The following is an 18,910-nucleotide window of genomic DNA, read 5'->3' on the forward strand; positions in this document are numbered from 1 at the left end:
ATAAAAGCCTGGAAGTTAAACTGAAAACACCAACTATCTAAGCTAATCAAATCTACACTCTAATATAACTTTTTATCATAGCCACAAAAGGGTTCACAAACTCAAACGTTCTGTTCAGGTTGCAAAGTATAATATTTTATTTTGAAACACCTTTATACGTTGATTGACTACCAAAGAAACGTATCTAGCTACTTTTTCACTTTTAAGATTTTTTTTGTCACGAAAACTCAAGACACCTTGAGTAAACACAAAACAATTGTTCTAGATTGTAAACTTTATTCAGAAAAGGAGATCATCTTTGCAGGTCTGTCAAATCAGATCTGAAAATGAAGATTCAGCTTTTCACAAAATGGATCCAACGTGGGACACCGCTTTATTGTAATCTAAAAACCGCCAAAGACACAAAAGCCTATCTAGAACAAACTGATGAATTCAGCAGAGTAGAAAAAGATAAAGAAAAAAAAACAGGAAACAGTGACACAGTTTATGGGATTTTTTTATGGCTTCAGTCCAGCTTTGTGTCATCTGGGATTTAAAGAGACTTAAAGACCTAAGCAAGCTTTCCACAAACACATACAGATCAAAGGATTTACATATTTCCTGGCCCACTTGTCGTCAAACATCCAGTCAAGGGTTTTCTGTCTTCCCAGTGAAAAGTAGTCCAATCCCTCCCTCTCACGACTCAGCCGTGGGCCGGATCCAGCAGGCAGGGACCCACTGTGGCTCATCCTGCGCCTTCCTGACTGCTGACAGCAGTTGGACACAGGAGTCCTGCAGCTCATCGTTGACGATCACCTGATCAAAGAACTGCCAGTACTGGGCCTCCATCTTCCGGGCTGATTCCTCCATCTCCTGGAAGTCTTCATCCTGTTCAATGTTAAAGTCCAATTAGATTTCAGCTTAAATGACTTGGGGGATTTTGGGGGGCACTTTTCATAACATTTTTTGACACTCAAATCTTCTTTTCAGGGAAATTTTGGCTTTTATTTTTGTTTGATCTATTTCATTTCTAATAGAAATATATAATCGCTGTGCTGAGCCACAGCGATTATATAGAGCACGCATTAGGGTGCGTAAAATAAACCGACCCAAAAACACACAAACGGTCAATTTGTATAAGAATTTTTCCTACAACCATTATTTTGATGTGTTTTGAAAAGCGCAGAAAAGTCATCTGCGTAACTTTGAAACGTATTATTTCAATTATTAATAAACGCATTTAAGGTAGAAAAAATAAGTAGTTCTAGTATAATTCCTTGGGTTATGGGAAGTACAAAACCTACAAAAGCAGCAATAACTCTCAGTAGTCATTTTCTGCCTGTCTTGAGTGACTGTGGGAGAATTTTGTCCCATTCTTCTCCTGTGAAACCAACTCCCAGTTTTGGTCCGTGAGGCAGACACCCCGTCTACTTTTAAGACTAACCTTAAAACTTTCTTTTGTGACAAAGCTTCTAGTCAGAGTGGCTCATGTTACCCTGAGCTACCTCTATAGTTATGCTGCTATAGGCTTAGGCTGCTGGAGGACATCAGGGTCTATTTCTCTCTCTCTGCTGAGTTCTCCTGTTCTCCAGTTTGCATTTTTTGTCGTCATTTCAGCTTATAACATTTTGCTCTCTCTCTTTTATCTTCATAGTAGGTACACCTGGTCTGGCGTTCTGTTAACTGTGACATCATCCAGGGAAGACAGATCACCCGCTACTACCATCTAATGTAGAACAGATTACTAGATCAATGTGTGTTTCTGTGCTTTTTTGTCTCTCTTGTTGTGTCTCTGCTCTGTCTTCTGTAACCCCAGTCGGTCGAGGCAGATGACCGTTCACACTGAACGGGAACGTTTTTCTTTCCCGTTAATGGGTGGTTTTTCTTTCCACTGTCGCTCCATGCTTGCTCAGTATGAAGGATTGCTGCAAAGCCATCAACAATGCAGATGACTCTTCCTGTGGCTCTACGGTTCCCCAGGAGTAAATGCTGCTTGTCAAGACTTGATGCAATCAACTGGTTCCCTTATATAGGACATTTTTGACCAATCTCTATAATCTGATTGAATTTGACTTTGTAAAGTGCCTTGAGATGACATGTTTCATGAATTGGCGCTATATAAATAAAAATGAATTGAATTGAACTCTGCAACGTTGCAATAGTTTATTGAGGTTTGGACACAGTAGCTTCTACACAGCTCTCCTAAAGTCCCATCACTGCATTTCAATCTGGTTGATGTCTGGATTTTGACCGGGCCATTGCAACAAGTTGATTTAGTTTTGTTTATCTTTGCAGCCGTGTTTGGGATCATTGTCCCATCAACGGCTCAGTAGGTGACAAGCTTCCTACTAGAGGGATCTAGAGGAGTTCATGGTTTGTGGTCAAGGTACTCTGGTCCTGTTGCTGCATCGCCCTGATCATCATTTCTCACCACCATGCTTCACCATGCTTGACAGTTTATATGAGATGTCTGTGCTGACGCCGATTTTGGTTTTCTAAAATCATGCTGCTCAAACAACTCTAGTTTGTCTCATCTTTCCAGAGGACAATGTTCCCAAAGCCTTTATCCAGAAGCAGTTTTGAACTCCCAAGTCACGCTACTATCATGTTTTGAGAGGGAAAGGAATTTCTTCAAACCAGCAACATTTTCAGGCTCTTTCTGATTGGCCTGTTATGGACTCTAATTGTTTGGATATTCGTAGAACGGAACGGACGCGGATCTAAATATTCCTTCGAGGTGTAGAAAGACTGACAATGTCTTGCATTGGTGGATAGAAATAGTGTATTGCTGTTGACTTTCATCCTGAAATTCAGGTTAGTATACATCTGCCATGTATCCCCAAATATTGGGTAATTATGTATTTTCCTCTTTTTCTCATTTGCCTTCCTGTATTGTAATATAGTGGCCCATAAGGTTTTAATGCTGTCGTCCTACCAACTTCACATTGTGTTAACATGCTGCTGCTCTTTACCTCCCTCAGTGTTATGGTCTTTCCTACTCCACAAAACTCAAAAAAAAAAAACACCTACTTCCATAGCGGTGGTCACACGGATGAAGATAGATTATTTGAGAATTGTTTGGTAGCACCTGGATGCTCCTTTCCCTCTTACATCCGATGGAGGTGGAAAAGGTTGCACTGAGTTTTTCCCATGACTGTGTGATGTAATCATTTTCAGACTATCTCTCACAACAAACTAACAACAGGTTTTCAGACACATCCAAATTGGCCGTACTTTTTTGGTATTTAAAGTGGACCCTGTGTGGGACGTCGTTAAGGTTTCTTGTGCTCCAGAACCAATGTCTTCTCTCTAGGTTTTCTCACACCTGCTACTAATACTACTACTCTCTGTGGCTTAGAGGAACTAGATGCAAATAATCCAAACTGGCCCCTGGAGAGCATACTTTGAATGGTCGGTTGACGTAGTAGTTGGTGGTGATGTATGAGTCCTGTCTCGTCTCCCTGAGGCGCTCCAGAGGTGGGGGCTTCACATAAATGATGTAGGCTCTCAGTTCATGGGTCCTCACTGCCTGAACAGCCTAAAAAGTGGGGCAAAGCATGTTAGTTCTGCTCTACATCATTAGTTCTGCTCCTGAAACTGGGCTATAGGGAAACTTTCTGGACTTACGTTTGGCTCTATGTCTATGACACAGATCTTTCCGCTGTGTAAAACTTCTTTCACAGCATCGATGCTTGTTCCATAAAGGTTACCTTTGTACTCTCCGAACTCCAGAAACCTGTGAAAAAACAAAAACAGAATTAAAATCATTGCTGCAAAATTACAATTAATCCAGAGACATATCAAAACAGTGATACATAGCAGCTTTACCGATTATTGTAGACCATGTTGTCAAAGATCTCTCGACTGGTGAAATAGTATTCTCTACCGGATTCCTCGTACCCTCTTGGGCTTCTCGTGGTGTCTGGTGAATGAGGAAAAACAAATATGTCACTTAATGTGTGTGAGACAATTTTATTTGATTTATTTATTATATGTTCAGTAATGATGCATTTTGTCGTGAGGAGGCTTTACACTCACGAGGTATGGCTCCCTGGAAGATGTTTGGGTTCATCTCAATCAAGCGCCTCCGGAGTTCATTCACACCCACACCAGACGGACCTGATGGACAGGAGTTTCACTTTTCAATGTGCTGTGTGCTGAAGGAAGGAAGGAAGGAAGGAAGGAAGGAAGGGAGGAAGGGAAGGAGAGGAAGGAAGGAAGGAAGGAAGCGAAGGAAGGAAAAGGACAGGAAGGAAGGAAGGAAGGCCCACGGAAGGACGGTCGACGGAAGGAAAACACAGCGACTAGAAGGGGGAAGATGAGGAAGGAAGGACCTTAGCGAACAGCTCAGGACGGGACAGGACGGGGGACAGGAAGGAAAGGAGGGAGGAAGGACCGGGACGGAGAAGGAAGGAAGGAAGGAAGGAGGAAGTTAGGAAGGAAGGAAGGAAGACACGGAAGGAGGAAGGAAGGAAAGGAATGGAAGGAAGGAGGAAAGTGAGCAAGTAGGGAAGGAAATCGCTGGAAGGGGAGGAAAGGAGAGAGGCAGGAAGAGGGGGAAGAGAGGAAGGAAGGAGGAGAGGAGGAGGAAGGGAAGGAAGGAAGGAAGGAAGGAAGGAAGGAAGGAAGGAAGGAAAAGGAAGGGAAGGAAGGAAGGGAGAAGGGTAAGGGAGGTAAGGGAGGGAGGGAGGAAGGAAGGAAGGAAGGAAGGAAGGAAGGAAGGAAGGAAGGAAGGAAGGAAGGAAGGAAGGAAGGAAGGAAGAAGGGAAGGACTGGGGAACATATCTGCAAATAAAGGGACAGAGTAGTGTAGATTTACTGATGGATGGATGAAAAGAGGACACAACGTGTGAAAGCAGGATGAGTATAAAGTCTGGCAATACAATTATATTTCCAAACGCTCTTTCTATTTCCATCCCTCTTTATCATGACCTGTGATATGCTTAGATGGAACTGCATATTTTTCCAGATTGTGCAGACATTCAAACCGCAGATCTCTGTCTGTACCCAGGAGCGTGATGAGGCGTTGTGTGTCCTCTGGGTGGCGCTGGTAGCGAACCACCTCCTCATACGGGTCATTCAGGGTACTGTAGCAGCTGCTGGAACAGCGGATGTTGCAGGATGGCTGAGTGGTACTGTGGGAACGCCGCCGGCACAGACGGATGCTGCGCCTAAAGCCCGCTGGTCATTAACAAAAAAGCATGTCAGAGGCTAAACTAGAAAGAGCATTGAGGACTAGTCCACACAAAGACAAACCTCGTAAATTATCAGAAACGATTAAGGAACAATCCACACGAGAGGACGCAGCACCAGTGAAAACGCTGTAGTAGGTATGCCGGGCCCATTGGTGGCGCTGTGACATTGCCACAGAAAAACACAACAAACACGGGGCATGCACAGACAAGCCAGGTCTTTTCCAAAGCTTTCTCTTTATCGTTGTTCTCTGGGGTGGATCCAGACGTATCTGGTTCATGTGGTTCTCTGGATCAAGCTAGAACTCATGATTGTAGAGGTGGAGCAGTACGTTCAGCTGTGACAGCCATAACAAAGCCAATATTTAATACATTCAGCATGAATGCTACATTAAACGACGCCATGTTTGTTATTATTCGTGAGAGCGAGGTACACACAGCACAGAGAGACATGAATCTATGACATCATCGTTTAAAAAAATGCAGTTTTGAAGATTTTCCACTCTGGGACCCGGTTTCAAAAATATTTCTTTATAGTCTCCCAAAACACCAGATCCGTGTGGACGCACAGCCTAAACGTCAAAATAAGTTAGTGAATGCACTTCATGGTGTCTCTTTGGGGACAGGGCCTGGAGCCCCAGCTACACCGCTTTAGGTGCTTTAAAACGATCTTTTCCTTGGTTTGGAAAAACAAAAAATTTTGTGTTGGCACACATTTCTTGGAATTGTAAGAAAGATGATCATTAATATTAGGCAAGCTATTGTATTTCCAGTGCTATGAGTTCACATGCTACAACATCTATTTAACTTCAAGGGCCAGTCGATCAGATTGATGTGTGGGCCGCTCCAAAACCTTAATTTGGCTTTAAAACCAAGATTTACCAGCAGCACTAGGAAATAATTTGGACCCAACTGTAAATCTTCACCATATTTTGTCATATCTATTATCTATATCTATAGATATAGATATAGATTGTTGTGGGTGGCTTTTGTGTTATACAAAAACAAATGCAAAGTAGCAATCATGATGTCATCAATTTCCAGCAACTGCTGTTTCTTTCTTTTTTGTGACATATTTCTTGATTTCTTTCAGATAAAAAAATATAACTAGTGTGAACTAGTTGAAAAAGAAAAGTAAAAAATAAATAAATAAAACATAGAATGTGCACTCTAATGAACAACTTCTATCCTTGTTGTCTCTGAGTTCAGTGGGTTACCCAGGTATACGCCTTCTATGTTGCTGCAGAAGTCATCCTCCTCTGGTGGCAGAAAAAGAGTAACAAAGAAGAAACTTTTAGCAAAGCTGTAGAGTTAGTGAAAACATGGAAGAATGGGAAATCATGACTAAAGAAATGACAGACCGAATACTATTAAACTTTTTTTCTCTAAAGTAAATATGTGGAGAAATTCATCCATTTATTCTCTGCCAGCAGTCAGGAAGACAAAGAAATATAGAACTTTTCTCACCTTCTCTGAGCTCCTCTGACATTTCCCCGTTAGAAACAGAAATGTTTGGGAGAGACAAGCAAATGTTTTCCATGAAGGGCAGGAAACAGAGCGAGGAGTCGAGTTTAGGCTCAAAAACAAACAAATTCATCCAAAAAAACTTACCTACCAGATTCAAACGCCTCCTCGTCTGTTTCAAACCCAAAGCACACCGAGAATTAAACTGAGAAGAAGCAAACATATATGTGCTGGTGCTAATTACACTTTACCTGCTTCCACACATTTGTCATCAATGGCCATCATGTCCTCCTCTGAGAGCAACAAACAAGGTCTTTAGCTGAAATGTGTCACAATAATTCAAGCACACTGTGAGCTCTGCTTACCTTCATCTACAGTGCTCACTGCATGAAGCATGGAGAAAAACAGATAAAAGCTTGTGAGTTGATGTAGAGGTTTAAATAGGAGGCAGCAGCAGAGTGGAGTGCAGGAGACTCACAGACTTGCATGCAGACGTGTGGAGAGTAAGGCTGCGACCACCACAGCTCCCTCTGCTTCCTATCACACAAACAAAGTTTAGCTTAAAGTTCTTCTATCTCATAATCCAAATCTAATCTGCTTGTACATCGTGAAAAAAGGACACAGAAAAGCTAAAAGGTTTAACGAATACAGAGCACAACATTTCTGGTGAGCCAACTTTTCTGATCACAGCGATACAGAAAACAGATGTGAATCAGTTTTAACCGTCATAAATGTGTGCGCAGTGCCACGTCTGCTGAAAACACTTACTGTGGAGCACGGCGGCGGAGGTGGCATGGTTTGCTGTCGTTTTGCAGCCTGTAGGCATTCTACAGTCCAATGTGACCCGTTTGTTAGACCACTAATGCTCAAAATACACAACCCTGATCCCAAACCCAGCTTCAGTCCAACAAAGTCATTTCTGACAAAGAAAATAATTCTTTCTTGTAAAAAGAGCCGGCCCAATTCCAACAATGGGATGGAAAATACAGATAAAGGCAGACAAAAATCAGACAGAACCATTGCTGCTGAAGGTGGTTCTACAAGCTGTGGGATCATGGGGTGTATTTAGTTTTTTATGACTGTATTAAACTGACAGGTTTTTGTTAGTAGTAGCCTAAGAATTAACACTAGGACCACTTTTTAAAATTAATTATATGAGGTAACAATTTCTAAAACAATCATACAGTGAGTGACAGAAACACAATGTTAAAAAAAGTAAAATAAAAACTGCATTAAAACCAACATTTGAAGATAAATCGGTCCTCCATAAATCTGATGACCATCTGCACAACATTGAAACACATTATTACATCCACCCAGGAAGCTGCATTTAGAGGGCAGAAATCATCCCAATGCAGATCTTTGAGGAAAATCTCAAGAAGATTCTGCCAGACTCCCTAAGATGTAAACCTCAAGAACTGATCTGCCACAGAACGGCCAATGAGAATCAGAAGGTCTGATATATTTAAAGCAGTACTGCTGTGAACTGTCCCCTACAGACCTCCCCATGTGGCACATGATCTGACTATGAGCTCAGACTAACCGTTTGAGCATGCTGGTGGAAGGGATGAGTCCGGCACAGGTCGAGCTGCTGGCCAGCTTCCTGGCCTGCCACCACACGCTGTCCGTCTGGTCAACGATCTCCAGGATGTCACCTTTGTTGAAGCCCATCCCTGCGTCGGCACAGGGGATGTTGGGGTCCTGCTGGGGGCTGTAGTCGCTCATGGCCCGCACGTAGAGCTGACGAACACGGTTTCAGTTCTCTGCAGATTTATGGGTGTGAAACAGACGATACTGGAGGACTTACCATGGTCTGGTGGTGGACCGGCCTCTCTGTGATGGGAATGACTCTGAACATGATGGTGCCATGCGACCGAGTTTGCTGTTTGGATGCAATACACAACTTTAATAACTTTACTGTTCCCCCTTTACGCTGTTAAGACTAACTACAATAAATGTGAAGGATGTCTAAGTGATCATAAAGCTAACTGATACTTTCATTCAACCCACCACAACTTGGATGACCTGCTCAGGCTCCATGCCGTCCACAGGAAAGCCGTTCACCTCTATGATCCTGTCCCCTGCATGAAGCAGACCTGCATGCACAGAAACAGAATCAAACTAAAGCTGAGGCTTTGGTTTAAAGCCATGAACGATGTCATCCAGTTAGTCCTTCATGAAACATGACCAAACATCTGCGATAGACTGGTGACCTGTCCAGGTGAACCCCGCCTCTCACCCTGACAGCTGGAGATAGAACCAGCAACCCTCACGACCCCATCACAGATAGACGTTGTAGAAAATGGATGGATGGATGGCCAAAACATAAGAACTGTGGTATACTGGGTTGACATTTCATTGCCAATTAAATCATTAAAGAAAGTTTATTAATTAAAAAGGTAGGCCAGATTTAAAGCTTTCAACGGCTCAGATGCAGCTCAGGTATTTATGTGTCTTGTTCTTGGTTAATGACTGAACCGAGTCAGAGGTCCATCGGGACTTCGCTGTGGGAACACGGGCACTTTAGACGTCTGCTCTGGTGATGAAGGTCTACTTCTCTTTATTCCTCATCTGTGGTCATGAAACATGGATCTCAATCAAAAGAACAAGATCAGGGTTGGTGGAGCTCAGACATCCAGGGGGAGCCAGGAGTCGAGCTGCCCCTCTCCTCCTTTTCATAACTAGTAATTTGATGCGATTCGGTTGTGGATCTGGGATTCCTCCTGGATGGCTACTTTGGAGATCTTATGGCCACGCTCCACTGAGAGGACCAAAAGCTGAGCGGAGGAACCATCCCTTCTGACCCAAGAATATCTCAGGATCCCCCAAATGAGTTGGAGAGGATCTGGAGTGAAGTTAAATACAGTACTTTAATCTCTTAAACCGCGTATTATTCAGCTAAAAAGCTACGAACAGCAAAAATAAATGTTCCATCAACATTTAGCTAGACTGGACAGCTAACATCCATGACTCGTATGTATTTCTTCACACTTCACGTTCTTTTGGGCCTCTCGTGGCTGAGCAGACTTTTTCTATGCAAACTCAAGAATAGTTTTGTTACTGTATCCTGTTTAGCTTCAGACTGCCTGCAGCAACACTCTCTAACCAGGACTGATATCTGACTCTGTGCATCTTATGCGGCTGTGGGGATGTTGATAAAGGCGGGGGTTATGGATAATTTTTCCTTTAGGCCAGGTCAAATCTGAACAAGCGGGAGAGCTGTCACACACAGTTTCAGAGAATCTAATACGCTATGAACAGCCATTGGAGCGCAAACGGTAAAATATCAGAATTGCTACATGCTGAGATAAGAATCTTCCATTGGAAACGTAACAAATTCAATTGACAAGAAATATATTTTAATATAGCTAGTATATCCGGGGTGGAGAGTGTTGATGTGGAGAGAGATATTTGGGATTCTTCTCCTTCACCAACTGACTCCACAATACATGACAATGCATGGATGTATTAGTGGAGACGGGGACATGCTGTCAGTTCCTGTTTCTAGAATCAGCGCAGGCAGAGGCATGGAGTCCTCTGCACTAAAGATGAGAGAGCTCAGCAGCTTTGATGACAACAGTGGCATTAAAGCAGGAGCTCAGGTGGAGATGGGACGGTCCACTCTGAACCAAAACCACAATATGCTGTGTGATACGTCTGTAGATATCTTTAAAGAGGCTACACATTCCTGTAGGACTGAAGACCGTTAAAGTCCACATATATAGTTTAAAAAGACCTTCAGAAAACCCCGGAGAACAGATCCAACAAAGTGTCTCACCGCTTCGATCCGCCAGCCCTCCATGAATCACACGGGCCACGAAAATCTCTCCTGTGATCTCGTTTCTCTTTATGGTCGCTCCCTGGAACGTCAGAAAAGAAGGAAACGACACGTTGTTATGCATGGAGGTCCAAGCTTTGAACAAACTGCCATGTCGGCATATTCTTGGACGGATGGAGCCGGTCGGCGGCCATGAAAGGAGAAAAGGAAATGGAGGGTTTTCTAAAAACAGGAACCAAACAAGTACAGGAAAGGAGAGGAAACGCTTCACATTTTTAGATGAAGGTAAAAAAAAACAGGACTTCCAAAATGATGGATGACAATGAAGCAATGATCCAATAAAAAGCTCACAGTTTGGAGCCACAGCATCATCTCTCAGCTCTGTTTCTTCCTCTTCTTTTTCTTCCTCCTCTGGTTGCAGCGACATGCCTTGGCATTGCTGGCTGCCTTCGCCAGCTCATCCAGCTCGCCATTGGTGACTGGACCTTTGGACACGCCCAGGTCACCAGGGCGGGATGGTTTCGTCCTGACCCTGCCAGGTGGAGATCCATGACGGGATGCTGGGAGAGGAGGGGGGTCCTTGGAGGTGGAGGGAGCCTCCAGAGAGCCGGCGCTGGATGAGGAGGAACATCTGGACTGCTGCGTCACAGATGAACACTGCTCGGCGTCTGAAATCTTCACCGTGTTTATGTCGTTGCGGGCGGTGGTGAGGAGCGTCTGCAGCCGGTCCACCACCTGAGTGAGGAGGACCATGGACTGCACCGTCTCTGTCATGCGCTCCGTGGCGGCCACCATCCTCTCTCCCAGGACTCTGATGTCTTTGCTGCTGCTCTCCATTGAGCTGGCTGCCAGCTGCACCGTGGTTCTCAGCTCATCCAGGCTCTCCTGCTTGGCCAGCTGCACGGGGGTCTCCTCCAGCACCCGCCCATGTTGCATGGGGCTCGGGGGAGCCGTGCGGATGCAGGGGCTTTGTGCACGAAGCCTGTGAGGGAGGCCTGGCTGAAGGTAGGGGCCTTTGTCAAAGCAGCACGGTCCACCGAGAAAGGAAGGATGCGGCGCGCCGGTGAACGGGGCTGTCCTGCTTGCACCTCCAAGCTCTTCAGCAGGGTCGTCTCCAGAAAAGACAGAAAATATGAATCGTATGGTGATGGAAGGATGGATGGTGGACGGATGAAGGCAGAGCAAAGATGAATTTTCATTGTTTCCACAGGGAAAAAGAGCAAAGGTCTCTGGACGTGTCTCTCTTACCGAACCCATGGGGGCTGTAGACCGACGGTACCGACTGGTTCAACCTTTGTTCCAAGAGCAGATCAGTGGAACACGCTCTACAGCCAATCATCTTCCTGCTACAGCACACCTGGTGTCCAGGCGCTAGGTGCGCTCGGAGTCCCGCCGGGCGACACGGCGGCTCAGCCGGTCGGCCGCAGGTCCTCTGGGTGTCACAACAGGAGCAACGGCGGAGCATCTGCGGTGCGGATGTCTCCTCGTTGTGAACGCTCCAGCTACTTCCCATCCCTGAGCTACACCTTCTTGGACGAGCATGGGAGGCAGCACTCAGCTCGCAAAGCTGCGACACAACACAGTCACTGAAAACATGCTTTTTTTTTGGTTCATGAAACGTGCCTGTCATGTCTTGCTGCACAAACAGTTAGGATTTTATATATTTTATATATACTTCTTTCTATTTAAACGGTAAAATGGCTACAAAGACTTCAAAGCACAGAACATTTCGTAATCTGGACAGCCGAATTATTTCTGGTGTTCCTCATGGAGCTGTGGTCAGATCCCTGTTTTTTTTTCTTTTTGATACAAACTAACAGCCTTTAATTCAATGATATCCAACCTCTGTATTTCCTCAAGAATCACAGTTTGTGCTCTATTGTAATTGTGTTACACTAATTTAAGAAATAAATCAATTACAATGGGCAGTAAAAATATTAATAATATCTAAATATTTGTACATAGAACTCAACTTTTATAAGGTCGATTTGTAGGATTATTGTAGCGTAATAAGAGAAATGTATGCAAAGCTATTCATTAATGGAACATATTTTTGTTAAACCAGCCAATGAATGTATTTAATAATTAACATTAAGCTATTAGTCTTCTTTATCAATTTGTAATATTTTGTTTGCTTCAGTACTATATACTAAACATTTTAAATAAATAAATAAAATAAGAAACAAATTTAAATAGATAGATTTAAATTAAATAAAAAATAAAGCTAAATAAAACTGATGATTAAAGTAAAAGCACCTGTAATCAAGCCTTTATAAATCCCAATGGGAAACAGAAAGTGTCTACATGTGACTGCTTACACACTGACAACAAATTAGCATTAAATTCCTTCTGTTTCATTGTTGTCCCCTTCCAGCAGTGTGTGCTAGAGAAGATTTATGTGTAAGAATATTGAATTCCAACATGTGGTCTCTGTTGGTGGAATTAAATTTGACTTAAAAAAACAACAACCTAAAAACTGGATAGGTCACCTGCCTTCATATTGCAGTAGGAAGCAATGCCTCCTTATGGTCTACATGCAATTTAATGCTCTAGATGAGATTTAAGTGTGGAGAGATTAAGGGTCAATTAACCAACATGTAAAATAAATAAATAAAACTATTTTACTAAGCTGTAGCTTAGTAAAGTTTAGTTTTATATATTTATTAACATAGGGTAAGGTAAGAACTAAAGAATAGTTCAATTAAACATTTTCACTTGCTGTTAAAGTTGACTAAATTTAACTGATTGGGTTTTAAATGGGTCTGAAACAGGAAATATTTCAATGTAGTAAAAATCTTCACTTCTATTTTCACGTTTCAACCACGGTTGCATTTTAAAATTAGGCGGAGCTGAAGGAGCAGCTCACCAGAGGCTGTTTGTTCTTGACCAGGCAGACGATCCGAGTGGCCTCTTCTTCGTTTGCCAGCTCCTCCGGCATCGGCGGCAGCACGGGCTCATAGTCCTTCTGGGCCACCGTGTCGTGTGCCGACAGTAGAGCCTGAGAGGAAATATCCACAAAAATGATGCATCAAAACGTTGGTATTTTTGTCTACATTCACACAGTGAGTCTCCTACTGTAGAACTTTGTGTTAAGTAGCCCCACAGTGTCTAATGTGTGCACCCAAACTCAAACATGACTATTATCAGGGTTTCTCCAAGTCTAGCTCAAGAATTCTAGACTTTTTGAGATTAGTAGGGATGCACCGATATGAACATGTGGGCCGTTATCGACAGCCGGTAACATCGCTGTTATGTCCCATAACCTTTCCCAGAACACATACATTTTAACATTTCCCATATTAAAATATCCTAAATAAAACTGAAAAAAATGCAATTATCAACCTATTCCTACTTATGCCTATTCCACATTATAGACCTATTCCACATTATAGGCAGAGAGTCTATAGTAATAGCTACTAAAAAAGTAATATTTAAGCTCTTTTTCTATTACCTTTATAGAAAGTTGTTTTTTCCCTAAATACCTGAATGATTTAAAGCTTTGACTAAACACCCAGAGGTAGTATCAGAGTCAGAGACCTGCATGTGGGGCTGACGGAGGAGACGGTACAGCTCCTTGGCCTCTTCAGAGCAGCAGGGCAGCGATCTGATGTCCATCAGCAACTGCACACAAACACACGGCATGCTCCGCTTGTGAAAGATACACAACCGCTGTGTTAAAATGGCTACACAACCAACCTGAAGGGAGAGCCCAGAAGCATAATCCAGGATTGGAGCCGGCGAGTCCGTCAGATACCTTTGAAGACATTCGTAAACCTGAAAAGAGGAAACAATTAGAAACAATCAGGACATCTCTATAAGATTCCAAGAACCTTTGGTTAAATGAAAGGTAAATATGTAAAGCTATGAGAGCTGACTGAAAGGTTTAGGCCTGTTTTCTGACCTTAAGGAGCGACTGGAGCCAGGATGCAGTGAGCAGACTGTGGAGGATGTCTGCACCATCAATGTCCTGACTGATGGAGCGCCTCACCTCCTGGATCACGTCTGATAGGATCTGACGCAGGCCTGCAGGGCAAAGCCTTCAGCTCAGACTGTAGACCACATGCTTAGCCTGTGATACAGGAATCCTCCTTACCTTGCTCTCCGAGTTCAAAGGGGGGGCTCATTACCTGAGCCTCCACCGCCTGCCTCATGGTACCAGGACTCCCCACCACCTGTCTGCTCACCAGGAGGGATGTAAACCTGAGGATTAATGGATTTAAAGCACACACCTGAAAGTTGTTTGACTCTTTTCTATGATATCTGGTCAGACATCGTCGCAGATTCTTTCCATCATAAAATGTTTGCTCATTCAGCATACTGTGTTAAGATATTATTTAAAGAAATTGGTTTATGAGGGATGTGACGGAGCAGACACTGCACCATTGTGCGACTTAAAAAATTACCCCAGTCAGATTTTGTAACGTGTTGATACCCTTATAGAAACATATTTACACATATAAAGAATGGAAGTAAAACTTTCCTGACTCAACATGAAATATATGTTGCTTATACCATCTGTTGCATAACACAAGCTGCAAAGGCTTGTAAAAAATAGGTAAGCATTTCTGTATTTAGGACATGTAAAGATGAAAATGAATATGCAAAAGACGAGGTTTCCTACATTCCCTTTATTTTTTAGTCACATTGTGACCTAATCTCCAATCTTACCTGTTTTTTTTTCTATCTACATTATTGCTATTGCATTGCAGACACAATGACTTCAGGATTGTAAAGGACTCTGATTGTGATGAGACAGAAATATAAAATGGTGCGTCAGTCTTTTGTAAGAGAATACTCTATCCCTCATGGGAGAATGGGGATTTGGAAAAAACAAAAGTGGCTCGAGAACGGAGTGTCGGGGAATTCCAAATGTGACTGCAGCCCTAATAATATTAGGATGTTGATCAATCGTTGTTTAGACATGTCATTGTAAACTCCTACAAGTGCAGTTTCAGCTTAAATGTGCGGTTGAAAAACTTGACCCCTTGAATCCTTCCTATTAAAGATCTTTGCCAAAACTGTTAGACCATACACAGGACTATATACTTATAGAGAAATCTAAATGCTGCCCCTTAAACACATGGAATAGTTATAGACCTTTAGTTTCTGAGGCTTCAATACATGTTTTACAAGTTTAATCATAGCGACAAGCAAGAAAAAACATTAGACACATCTCTGTCGCTAGGAAAATGAAAGTAGTTTATGAGACTGAATTGATGAATTTGATAGATATTAAGAATATAACTTACAAAAAGACCTAAGCTTAAGTCTCTTTCAATGACCAGCATGCTGTTTGGAAATAGTATTTTAGCGTTTGTGTTAAAGTTAAAGTAAAAATCACTAAATTTCAGTCACCTATTTAAAAAACAAAAAAAACATAAAACTTTTGTTACATAGGTAAATGTATGAATGTGCATAACCTGCCCATAAAATGACAGTACTACATATTTTTCCCGCTGATACCAGTTTATTGTTGTCTTTTCTATATGGCACTTCACAGCACCCTCCTCTGGTTGGCATAATAGCAACCTCACTACCATTTAAAATGTATTTCAACCATAACACTGCAATATTTCAAATAAACTCAAAAGGCCAAACATCTGGTGAATTTCAAAATCTACAAAACTGCGGTTCTTTCTAGCTGGAAAAGGAGAAGGATCCATGGTGTTTGACTGAAGCAGGGTGAAACAGGAACACGCAGTCCCAGCTCTGCCAGTATGAATGGGGTCAGATGTTAATGGCATGCTTTATGTGATGTGAAAACACATGATAATCTCTGACTGGTGAAAAAACACCGGTGTCCACTAGAAATCACCAGAAAGCTAACTACATTTGGACACCGCGGTCATAACTTTAGGAATCAACATCAGGAAGATGTTAGTGCTTCAAAAGGTCCGATCACTATCCTAGACAGTGGCGCTTGCTTCAGATGACAGACCTGTCAGGAAAGTGTTGTAAAGTAGGTGGAGCTAGTGGAGAGGTAACCACTACTAGGATGATCCCTGTGGCCCATAGCCAACTCTTCCACTAAACAACATGTATCTTACCTTTACACCTGGGGTCTTTACAGGTATTCAAGTCCTCTTCCACCTCCTCCTCCTCCAATAAAGATGCCGAAAAATAGAAATTTGCTGGGAAAATATAGTCCCCTGAGATTGGACAGAGCCCTACACTTTCATCGAGCAACAGGGGAACGAGAGAGAGGGCTGTAATCGCTCTCGATCCCACTTAATCCCAGGCAAGTGAGCTGCCTGCCTCTGGCCCCCGGAAGCCGGTTCCTCCCTCACCGGCTGGCTGGTTGCCTGAGCTGCCAAATCTTCTTAACCATTTCAGCTGTTAGCACCGCACAAGAGAAACTGTGGGATAAGGAGGGAGGAAACAAAGGTGTTCCCTTCAGGGATAAGAGCAAGACTTGATACATTAGAGGAGTAATGACAGAAAAATCTGTTAATACGCCTCAGGCAGTTAAAGGACCAATGCTCATCTGAAGCCTGTTTAGTTAAAAATCATTTTACCCAAACAGAACCATTTTAGTGCTCACTGATCATGATCTATAACTATGCCACTCGAACACCTTCTCTTGACCTGTTAAAACAAGCAATGAAAATACTCAAAAAAAAAAAGTAAATCGACAGAGTTTATGAAATGTAGTGCAAATTTGACAGCATGGCTAAAGACGCTAAAAGTAAGTAAAGCTAAATCATGCTACCATGGTTATAGTCATGCTACGTTAGATGGATGCTCACCTTATACAATATAAATCATGCTAATCATGTTCAGAGTAAGTACATAATATGCCAAAAATAAGTCTATACTAAATTATGCTAACGCTATATATTGCTAAGCATACAGGTCGTTAAATAGTAAGGCTAAATGATACTAAAGCTAAATTATGCTAAATCATGAAAACTAAACTGTGCTTAAGGCAAAGTTTTTAAATACTAAAGCAAAACAGATGTTTAACTACAGCTCTACCAAGTGAGAAATATAAAGATTTAGCTAAAGCAATAAGACTAAATCATACCAAACTCAAAATGTGCTAAATCACACTGAAACTAAATCACGTCAGCGGTTTATTCTAGAAATAAATAATTTTGAATTACAGCTAAGACATGCTAAACCAGATAACTAAATCATGTTCAGGGTAAACTACCAACAAAGTACTAAAGCTAAATGTAGAGCAAAATATACTAACTATAAGCAAATCAGGATGTAGCTTCATTAATATCAAATCACACTAAAATCTATGCAAAAATCATACTAAAGCTAAATGATGCTAAATCCAACGAATATAACATCTGCTGAAGTCAGGCTACGTCATCCTAATACTTAATACTGAAGTGAAAAGCATGCAGAATCAAGCCAAAGCTCCATATATACAGCTACATCATGCTAAAACTATATTATACTATAGCTAAATCCATACTAATTCATGCTGAAGTTTAATCTATGCTGATCATCAGTGTTAAGATCCTATCACATTGGATATCATAGAAAAGAGTCACATAGGATTCAATTCTAATTTATAATTTAAATCATATCAAGTTGTAAGATATTAGCTACTCTTGACTTCTAGGTGGGTGAATAAAAATGACTGAACACAAAATTACAGCAGCCTGGTTGAGCAATAACCTAAAAAAAGATTTAAAGCAAAATCATAGCTGCACCATCACATAATACAAGGCAGTAAAATTTCATGCAGCCACAGTTAAATCTTGTGTTTGAGGAAAACTATTAACTCTAAACATCAACCACACACCTAAGGATTCTAAATCAGCTTTTAATGAATTTCAATAATTCATATGACTGAAGACTAAAGCCATAGATAATTCTATGTTGGTAGGTGTTGTGTACCTGGATTTTGTGCTGCTTTTGACATTCTTGACCATACTTTAATGCAGAAGAATTAAAACATAAAATTTAAGTCTCTCAGCTAATAAAGTGGATTGAAAGCTATCTGTCTTTTAGATCACAAAAGGTTTATCTGGATGGCAGCCTCTCCAGTAGAAGAAGTTAGGAGTATGGAGTTCCACAGGGCAGCTGCTTAGGTCCTTTACTTTTCTCAATCTTTACTAATGATCTAGCTTGGGCCACAAAAAATGCCAGAAGTGCCTAAACGCAGATGATACCACTTTGTATTATACTGTACCTTCATGCAGTGAATTCAATCAGGTTTTGAGCAGAGAACTGAATGTTGAATATGATTGGGTGGAGAGTAACAAACTGGCCCTCAACATCTCCAAGACTAATTAAATTAGTGCCAAACTCCTGGGTGTGATGGTAGACTGTTCTCTGTCTTGGTCTCACCACATTATATTGTTCTGAAAATGGGAGGAGCGATTAGTACTGCAAGGAAACGTTGCTCTTTTGTGGCCCGTCCCCTTTTATGTCAAATAGTTCAAAGTCTAGTCTTAAGTCATCTTGACTATTGATCTACAGTGTGGACGTCTGCTGCCAGGGGTGAACTCAGAAACCTCCAGGTTGTTCAGAACCAGGC

The 18,910-nt window shown here is 42.0% G+C and overlaps 1 protein-coding gene across 3 annotated transcripts; it reads right to left on the minus strand.

Annotated features, from left to right (window-relative positions):
* Positions 1-141: 141 nt before the first annotated feature.
* mpp4b (membrane protein, palmitoylated 4b (MAGUK p55 subfamily member 4)) lies at positions 142-17,846 on the minus strand. Of its 3 annotated transcripts, none has more exons than XM_012877408.3 (22): positions 16,461-16,862; positions 14,507-14,613; positions 14,315-14,436; positions 14,110-14,187; positions 13,951-14,034; positions 13,280-13,411; positions 10,414-10,495; positions 8,646-8,731; positions 8,443-8,517; positions 8,179-8,375; positions 7,114-7,172; positions 7,001-7,018; positions 6,887-6,928; positions 6,787-6,807; positions 6,639-6,653; positions 6,389-6,430; positions 4,987-5,160; positions 4,018-4,098; positions 3,808-3,901; positions 3,607-3,715; positions 3,383-3,517; positions 142-867 (listed from the first exon to the last, which is right to left on the minus strand). In XM_012877408.3, the coding sequence occupies exons 2-22, from the start codon at positions 14,562-14,564 to the stop codon at positions 676-678; spliced, it is 1,896 nt and encodes a 631-aa protein (XP_012732862.2). In that variant the 5' UTR covers positions 14,565-14,613; positions 16,461-16,862; the 3' UTR covers positions 142-675. The 3 variants fall into 3 exon arrangements, with proteins under 3 accessions (XP_012732862.2, XP_035984342.1, XP_035984343.1); XM_036128449.1 differs by having other exon boundaries at positions 676-867; positions 14,507-14,589; positions 16,461-16,871; XM_036128450.1 differs by lacking the exons at positions 142-867; positions 3,383-3,517; positions 3,607-3,715; ... (10 more) ...; positions 8,443-8,517; positions 8,646-8,731 and adding exons at positions 10,765-11,525; positions 11,662-11,980 and having other exon boundaries at positions 16,461-17,846.
* Positions 17,847-18,910: the final 1,064 nt, after the last annotated feature.

This window comes from Fundulus heteroclitus, chromosome 24 (assembly GCF_011125445.2).
Source record: "Fundulus heteroclitus isolate FHET01 chromosome 24, MU-UCD_Fhet_4.1, whole genome shotgun sequence".
NCBI classification, from domain to species: Eukaryota; Metazoa; Chordata; class Actinopteri; order Cyprinodontiformes; family Fundulidae; genus Fundulus; species Fundulus heteroclitus.